This window comes from Oncorhynchus mykiss, chromosome 10 (genome assembly GCF_013265735.2).
Source record: "Oncorhynchus mykiss isolate Arlee chromosome 10, USDA_OmykA_1.1, whole genome shotgun sequence".
NCBI classification, from domain to species: Eukaryota; Metazoa; Chordata; class Actinopteri; order Salmoniformes; family Salmonidae; genus Oncorhynchus; species Oncorhynchus mykiss.
Window position 1 is genome coordinate 5,816,643 of NC_048574.1, and position 9,330 is coordinate 5,825,972.

Consider the following 9,330-nt stretch of genomic DNA (forward strand, 5'->3'; position numbering starts at 1 on the left):
TTTATCAGTTAAATGAGACATTGATCTTGATCCCGGTAAGAATCCTGGATGTTGCTCTGACAGTTCTTTGTTTGGAGAGTTTGGAAATGCTCTGTAACTAGGCTTACTTAACATTTAGTGTTTCCTTATGTTACGGTGTGAATATAGTTTTCATGGGCACACAAATCCAACATGGACAGTACCAATCAGAAGTTTGGACACACCTACTCATTCCAGGGTTTTTCTTTATTTTTTAATATCTTCTACATTGTATAATAGTGAAGACATCAAAACTATGAGATCACATATGGAATCATGTAGGAACCCAAAAAGTGTTAAATCAAAATATATTTTAGATTCTTCGAATTGATACAGCACTCGATGCAACAGCCAAAGTGCAGGGAAAATATTGTTTGCGAGGAATGTCCAGAATATTTTGTTGTCTCCTTCGTTAACCCGATGAAGTCCATTGTGCCGTGGTCCATATTAGATCTAACATCCCTAGCAGATGATTGGTGTTGATCATCTGTCTGCTTGATTTACAGCAGGGTCACGTTAGATTGAACAGAGAACGAGTCAAGGTAATGAGTTAAAGTTGTATTGGACAGAGTCGACTGTGTGAAATTGTGTAGCATAGACTATAGCGTATAGAAGCATGGCCTTAACTACATATGAGGACACAGAGGTCTGTGGATTTTTTGGTCAATTCATATTTTTTATTGCACGACAAGATAATAAAATAGTAAAGGGTCGTTCCTCGTTTATTTGATTGATTGATTTGATTCAACAATTCATAAATGTTTTTTTTTTTTGGTCTAAAGGAAACATTAAATAATAATTATTGTGTTTTTGTAATTATTGGTTCTAGTTCAGCACGTGAACAGGGCCGGATTAAGAAATCATAGGCCCCGGGCCCAGGGTTTAAAATAAATTAAAATAATAATGCACACTGACTCACATAATGATGCAGATGAAGCCATAGGCTACCCACAGTGATGGCCATTGTGCTTGCTGTGGCAATAGTCCATCTCAAGATGAGCGACTTTGAAAAACAGTTCTGCTGTTAGCTAGAAATGTTCTTTTTAATTGTTTGTATTGTTTTAACATATAGATTAGTTTTAACATATAGATTAGTCATCTCTTTTCAGCAGTAGACATTTGCTTTCCAAACTACATTTTTCCCAGGATTATATTTTGAAATCTGCTGAAGGCAAACAGACAGTTGCAACAACCCTAGAAATGTACTGAATAAAAATATAAACTCAACATGCAACAATTTCAGACTTTATTGAGTTACAGTTCATATAATGTATATATAAATGTCTTGAATCTATGGATTTCACATGACTTGGAATACAGATATGCACATTCAAAACAACACCAAATGGGTGTGGATCAGAGAACCAGTCTTGCTCTGCCTTATGCAGCACGGCACATCTTCTTCCCATCCAGTGGATCAAGCTGTTGATTGTGGCTTTGATGCTATATTGTGTTTGTTTACATTTCCTTTGTTTACAAATATTGGAATAAAACAAGTTTATATTTTGTGAAGTGCACCAGTTACTTCTGCATTAACAACATGATGCTGCCACCCCTGTGGTTCACGGTTGGGATGGTTTTCTTCGGCTTGAAGCCTCCCCTTTTTCCTCCAAACCTAATGATGGTCATTATGGCCAAACGGTTCTAAGTTACATTCTTCTAGAATCAATGGTTACATATCATTAGGTACAAAAATGGATGTAGCAACTGCTGATTGTAAGGTAAGCTATAAGGTAAGCTACTGTTGCATTGATATTGTACATGAGGCCAAGACTTGCAATCACAATCCTTTCATGTGAATCCTCTTCTTGTTTCATTGGAACTTGTAAAAACACCTTAATAACCCTGTCATTTACTATGTCTTTTTTAATCCTGTTTCTATGATCTGTTTCCACAACCATGTAACCCAGTTAACTTTGGATAAAGACATCTGCTAATTGGCAAATATTATTAATGTCTCCTTTGACTCTGGTTTCCCCGTGTAGTTACCTTTCCTTTCCAATAGATGGCAGTCAAAGCTAGTTGAAGTCACTATAGCAACAGGGACAGGGGGTTAGTACGTGTTGAAAGTAGTTTTATCTTGGTACCCTTGAACCTGTTTATTATAGTGGACAAGCTAACGAATACTATTTTTACAATGACATTAGGCCCATGTCTTGAAAATAATACAGCAGGCTAGATTTAATAAATGAACTGGTTTTATTCAAACTCAAAGTCAATGTAAATGCCACTTACTTCTAGGTATGTTCTCCTAATGGAAGAAACGACACACGCAGGGACGACACACCGTACTCCTCGTCCAATTCTCCCTTGTGCCCATAGCAGGGTGAACTTGCGATAACCAGCCTGTATGCTTGGCAAACAAAATCATAAGAAAAATAAGTCTGATAACAAAACTAAATCTTATTGTATTCATGTTGAGCACGTCCCCATCATGGGTTAGAATGAGATTTAATGAATCATGATGCTGTCTGTGAGTCCACCTCCGGCATCTAATCAAGAGGCCAATGCGTTACCATCGCGTCCAACTGAGCTTATGATAATTATCGTCATAGGTTAATGATTCTATATATATTGAGCACACACCCACTAATGATTTTAGCTTTAAACAATTTATAATCAACCAACATTTCGGCAATTATTTAACTGGCATACCTGCTGCTGGCTAGTCGAGTAACTTCTTCTGCCAGGAAGTCCTTCATAAGTATTAGTCCAATACTCTGCCATCCAGACAGATTGACAGGAACCTCTGACTGGATGTAAAACAGCCACCATCCACTGGGAACTTGTACTGTATCGCCACCAACGCTCGACAACTCACACACTCATACTCCCTAGCCATTATCTGTCAGTATCCACACTCACACCAGGTTGTGTCACCGCTACTCTGACCCTCTAGCTGAGGTGTTTCAGGCGTCATATCTGTGTTGTTACTGCTACGAGATCAAACTCTGATCTGGGGCAACGATCGGCTCAAACACGAACGGCTTCAGTAGGTTTATTTGCTCCCTAACTGAAAAGAAAGGAGGGCCACTACAAGATGATGAACCTGGATTGCTCAGACTGCCTGCATTACATGGGAACCACCAATACATTTTAGATTTTCTGTTAATGAGTGTGTTTCTGTATGTACTGCAACTGTAAAGAAGGCCATCCTGCTCCTCTCTACCTAACTTCACCTCACAGTCCCTTCAGTTTCCCTTGAGTCCCGTTAGTTGGGCTGCTCAGCCTATCTTAGTTATCCCTCACTCATCATAGCCCTGCCATCCCCGACCAATCAGAGCACTTGGAAATGCTCATCTGGACACTGCACCCAACCACTCAGGTACATGTAGCCTGTTTTAGAGAAATCGCATCATTGAATATTATTACAGCTTTCATTGTCTGCTTACATGCCCCCTTTATTTAGCCTAATAAATAACTTGGTGTGCAGGGGGAATACTGTAGAAACGGCCCGTGTTCTGGATTCTGTCACTGTACATTTCAAAAGTGCTGAACCAACAATTATATTGACTACGTCTGTCTTAGCTCACTCATTAGTGTCTTAATCAAAATTATGGATTGCCTCTTATCCGCTCATGGTTCCCTTATGCCATAGTTTGTACATCTCAATTATCAGTAGAAACCACATTTGTTTAAGCAAGTCTGCCATATCACCTATGTTTTTTAAAATACAATAAATGAGGCTGAATGATGTGTTTCGCTGCCAGACAAGGCTCTACTGATAACCAGGTGTAGCAGTGGTAAGGATTCACTCCATGGTTCTGAAAAGAAAACTCTGCTGTTGGGACAGCTTTATGTAGTAAAGTAAATGTAAATGAGAACTTGTTCTCAACTAGCCTACCTGGTTAAATAAAATGATATATAAAACATGTAGTCCCTAACAGTTTGTGGGCACCATTTGTCACCACTATAGCACAATTAATGTATTGTTTAGTGTTGTGGTTTTGCTGGCATGCATAAAAAAAAATGTGTTTGATTTCTCCACCAAGATTTACATGCTAAAATCACCACTCAGCATGCTCAGGCCTCTCCTGTACTCCCTGTTCACCCATGACTCCGTGGCCACGCCTCCAACTAAAATCACCACTCAGCATGCTCAGGCCCCTCCTGTACTCCATGTTCACCCATGACTGCGTGGCCACGCCTCCAACTAAAATAACCACTCAGCATGCTCAGGCCCCTCCTGTACTACCTGTTCACCCATGACTCCAACTAAAATCACCACTCAGCATGCTCAGGCCCCTCCTGTACTACCTGTTCACCCATGACTCCAACTAAAATCACCACTCAGCATGCTAAATAAATACATTTTATTGAATGTTCCTTATATCAATTACTTATCAACAGCTGTATCTGTGAGTTGTCCACCGCAGGAAATCCTCACTGGTACTGTAGTTTATAGAAAGACCCTTAGGAGATGTCAGAGGTGTTACTGCTGTGGTAGCTGTAAAATCAACAAGCGTTTCCCGTCGTTATACTGATCTCATTAGTAGAAATCTCATGAAACCGGTTGACAAGGTTGAACATAGGAATGTGTGTTGTAATACACAGTACACCTCCATTAGGATGATATCCATCCTTATTCTTTCATTTAATGATGTTCAATGTGTCATTATTTCTATATAGTCTACACTTTCTCCTTCTGAACTTCTAGCACCGGTAGGATGGGTGTGGCTTTGTGACAATGACCACAAGAACAGCCACTAAGGGATTTGATGCAGTTACATCTCTGACATTGCCTGAACAAAGACAATGATTTTCTATGGAGTTCTGATTTAATCTAGGACCTAATTTTTGTTCAGTTACCTTGGGGTGGACAAATTAACATAAGGCTTTTACACGAGGCTAACAGTTTTAATACAAAGCCAATGAACCACACATCTCAGTTGGCTCTAATCAGTAAACACAAACGTTACCAACATTGGGAAGCTAAATGTTCAAATGGAGACAACATTTTTTATTTCCAGATAATGTTAACAGGACAACATTCCATGACTGACTTATTATTATTTTTTACCTTTATTTTACTAGGCAAGTCAGTTAAGAACAAATTCTTATTTTCAACTCCCTGCCATCCATCCTATTTTTCCTTCAGGAATTTTCACTCATTTGGGAGTACATCTTCTCCTTTTTTAATCTTATCCAGAATCGTAAACTCTCCCTTCATTTTCTTCAACTCTACAATCCGATCCTCGAAGCCTGGTTTGCGTTCGTCCCCCTCTGTGCAAATGATTATCTCAATATACTCCACAGTGGAGAGAGAGCTTGGCTTCAGGGCAACATCATTAAGTCTCTTGAGACAGTCAGAAGACTGCGTGATCAAATTCATCAGTGCGTCCTTGATCATATGAAACTCACCCTCAAGCTTATCCAGCATCTCCTTGGTTTCCAGAGATTTGCCCCACGCCCCCATGAAGTTGTCCTTCATGATTTGAACAGTATTTTTCTCAGTCTTTGTTTCATATGTCAACAAGACTTTTTCCCTGTCGTGGCCACTGGAAGAGCATTTTCCTGGACATATGGTGCAGTTGCCATCATCATCCATCACGGCACAACTTTTGATGTCATCCTCAATTGGGAGGAAACAGCAGGTGTGACATGTGAAATTGCATATCTGGCAGTTTGTCGCAAAGTCCTGGGCTAATTTGCTTCTCTTCACCTGCAGCACATTTACCTCAGTCTCAAAGTTTTTGTTCTGTTTCATGTTCTCGTCCTCGTTCTCCAGACACTGTTTGAAGCTTTTGATCTCACTTAGCTTTGACAGACCTGCTGTGATCTGCGGGGTCAGGCGTGTCATGGTCTTCTCCAGAAGCTCACGTTCTTCCATAACTTTCTTTGTCAGGGTCAGATCTTTACTCTCAATGCTTTCCAGTGCTTGGAAAAATTTCTTCATCTCCTTGAAGGTTGACCTCCATTGCTCTGGACACTGGGCCGTATGATCATCATCAGAATCATCCTCTTCAGAGCTGCTCTCCGTCTCCTTTGAGAACAGAATTGAACCGTTGAACTTGAAATGGGTTGGTAGCCCCTTCTTGTCTTTCTTACAGGGCAGATTTGCAGCTTTGATGGCCTCTAGCACCGGTATGTGCTTCCCATCAACAAATGTCACAAGCATCAGGATGTTTTCAGCAACATCCTTTCCAAAGATGGACAGGATGGAATCAAAGATGTATCTCTGGGAAGGACTGAGACGAACAAGTGGTGCCTGCACTACAAAGCAGACTGCATCAATGTGATCAATCCCCAAAGGAATACACAAGAAATCCTTCACTTTAAGGATGATCAATTTATCTTGAGCCATTCCTCTGGTGTCTCCGAACCCTGGTGTGTCAATGATAGTCAGAGAATAAGGAATTTGAAAGCCTGGCTGGTTGTAGAGCTCGTATGATGTCACAACCACAGTCTGGCTCTCAGCCTGGGACCTGTTGGTCACCTCATGGATGAGCTTAAAGCGGGGAGGAGGATGTAGTTTATCATGACATTGACCAGAGTTGTTTATCCTGAACCTGTGGCCCCCAGAAGCAATATCACCTTGTTATTCCCTTGCTCAACTTTCTTCCCAAATATGTACTGGTCAAAACTGTCACTTACACCCAAGTTCGGTTCCAAATTCAGCCAGTGGATTGAGGGGTTGCCCTTTTCCACCTTCTGGGATTTTTTGAGGAATTCCTCACTTTTTGCTCCGGTTGATTTGCTCGTCTTCGTTTGGGGATCAGAGACCCTAAGGGTAGTCAGCACAGTCTCAGGACTGGGTAGACTGTTCCCTGCTTTGCCACAGTTAGCAGAGACTCTGATGCTGTATGCAGTGTCAGCCTCTAGTCCTTCCAGTGTACCCTCTCTAGTGGTGGTTTTGATGGTGTGCCACATCTGATTGTCTATAGCCTTTACGCTCTTTCTGTATTCAACCACATAACCAATGACTTCAACATCATCTCCCACCATGGTAGGAATGTCCCAGTTCACTCTGATACTCCCCAAATCTATCCTCTTCTCTGTGGGGGGTCCAGGAGGGCTACATGGGCGGGTCCTGACGTATTCTGTCCAGTCACTGCAGAGGCTCACACCAGGTCTACACACCGCCTTGCAGCTAAAGCGGTACAACTGATAGTGACCTGGTTAGTTGTAGCATCCGATTTGACCTCGGTCCACTTAGAGTCAGCCTGCTCAGCCTGGTTCAAAACCTGGTACGACTCCACAGAGGTAACACCGAGGTCGGGAGGGTTGACTTGCAAGTGGACACAGTCATGCTCCAGACTCTTGATAGTGGGAACACCTGGCTTTGATGGCAGCTCATACTGTGGACTCAAAAGTGTTCCTCTTTCATAGACATGGATGGAGGATGCAGTGAGGTGTTTGTTTGGAATTGATGCAATGCAGAATGCAAGATTTTCTCTGTCTTTGTTAGACTCTTTTTAGTCTAGAAACAGTTTTATGGTTTGCCTGGTTAGGGTCATTACCTCCCCTGAGCGAAACCACTTTTCTGCTGCAGTCTTCCCGGCTGCGTTGGGGTTGTAAAGTATCAGTGAAAAATCACTTTTAGATTCTTCCAGCAAGTAGTTCTCCAAGACTACCGCATACTCTTCTTTCTCCTTCAAACAGGAAAATGCAAAACACACTACATGATCATTAGCTTTATCAAGCACTATTCCATCCAATTCACTGCTTGAATACACAACTTGTACCTCTTTCATTATGTCAAGGTAAGAGCTGACAACATTCATCTCTCTTTCTCTCTGTCATCCAGGTACTTGATCATGAGGTCATTCTGGAATGGAGATCATTCTTTGCTGTTGAGCATTTTGATCAGCTCTTCCTCCTCCATTCCTCCTCCTCTTATGTTGGGAAGAACAGTGCAGAGACCTTTCTGGAACACCAGCTTGTACTCTGAGCACAAGTTCCTGAACTTGTTGAGTTTGGATTTGAGTTCAGGGAACTTGATAGCCATGTCCTCCTTCATCATGTCCTGGCATTGTACATCAGTATTGTCTAGTCCGTCCAAGATTCTCTGTGCGCGACGCACCTGGCTAACAATGATCTGCCTGACTAGCTGGGCAGCTGCAGAGTCCAGGTTCTTGAGAGGATAGAGCCAGATGGTCATGGGCACGGCATGTTCTCCGTTATCCCCTAGCAGACGTGGCAGGCCAGCATACACATTGATGGCATCTTCAAATGTGACTGGGTTGTTTTCTAGTGCCAAATCACCATGGAAGGTGCAGTTGAATTTATTGGTCTCTCTCTGCTCTTCCTCACTCATCTTCAAATTTCCCTGCCCTTCTATTGATATGAGAGGGATCTTTTTATTGTGGCCTGCAGGTTTCCCTGGATGTCCTGGTGGTTTTCTCCTGAGGAAACCTCTTGGTCAAAAACAAAGAAAGCCTGCGCTCCGTAGAGCAGGGCAGTCACCACATGGGTTGCAGAGCCCTCTTGTAAGACATTAGAGTATTTCACATTTCCTGGCCCCAGGTGGTCCATGGTCAACTGCTCGAAACAAGTGGTGGTACGGTACTGCAGAGAAACCCTAGACTGAAGCTTTGAGGTCTTTTTGTCATGTAGGAATTCAGCAGAACCCTTCACACTGACTAAGCCACCAAGAAAACTGGCCTCAAGAGATGCAGACACATTCAAAGCTTCTGACTTGGCTTCACTTGAGTCTGAAGCAATGATTTTGAAGTCGGTGTTCGGTTGTGGACGGACATTGATGTGTTTCTGAAGCATCTCAGAATCCCAGAGAGTGATACCTGCAGTTGAAAGAGAATGACCAAAGAACGTTTATTGTGAAATTTATACTCCAACGTGTACATGTGTACATATTTCTATATGTAAACATGGTTTCATACAAATAACTAATTAAAGGTAAATATTTAACCTTTCTGATCTCCCCATCCCGGATCCGGGTTCGTGAATACAGACTCAAGCTCATTACCATAACGCAACGTTAACTATTCATGAAAATCGCAAATGAAATGAAATAAATATGCTAGCTCTCAAGCTTAGCCTTTTGTTAACAACACTGTCATCTCAGATTTTCAAAATATGCTTCTCAACCATTGCAAAACAATCATTTGTGTAACAGTATTGATGGCTAACGTAGCATTTAGCATTAGCATTCAGCTGGCAACATTTACACAAAAAAACAGAAAAGCATTCAAAAAAATCATTTACCTTTGAAGAACTTCAGATGTTTTCATTGAGGAGACTCTCAGATAGCAAATGTTCCGTTTTTCCTGAAAGATTATTTGTTTAGGACAAATCGCTCCGTTTTCTGCGTCACATTTAGCTATGAAAAAACCCCTGTATCCAGGATTGTGT

The 9,330-nt window shown here is 41.6% G+C and overlaps 1 protein-coding gene across 1 annotated transcript; it reads right to left on the minus strand.

Moving 5' to 3' along the window:
• Positions 1–5,122: 5,122 nt before the first annotated feature.
• On the minus strand, positions 5,123–7,712 carry LOC118936906. The gene is made up of 4 exons (XM_036934552.1): positions 7,704–7,712; positions 7,479–7,610; positions 7,084–7,316; positions 5,123–6,527 (listed from the first exon to the last, which is right to left on the minus strand). The coding sequence occupies exons 1-4, from the start codon at positions 7,710–7,712 to the stop codon at positions 5,123–5,125; spliced, it is 1,779 nt and encodes a 592-aa protein (XP_036790447.1).
• Positions 7,713–9,330: the final 1,618 nt, after the last annotated feature.

Coding starts and splice junctions, on each gene's coding strand:
- LOC118936906 (XM_036934552.1), bottom strand. Junction 7,317..7,478: donor AGTGGTTTCGCTCAGGGGAG/GTAATGACCCTA, acceptor TTGAGTCCACAG/TATGAGCTGCCATCAAAGCC. Junction 6,528..7,083: donor AGGCGGTGTGTAGACCTGGT/GTGAGCCTCTGC, acceptor TGGGGGCCACAG/GTTCAGGATAAACAACTCTG.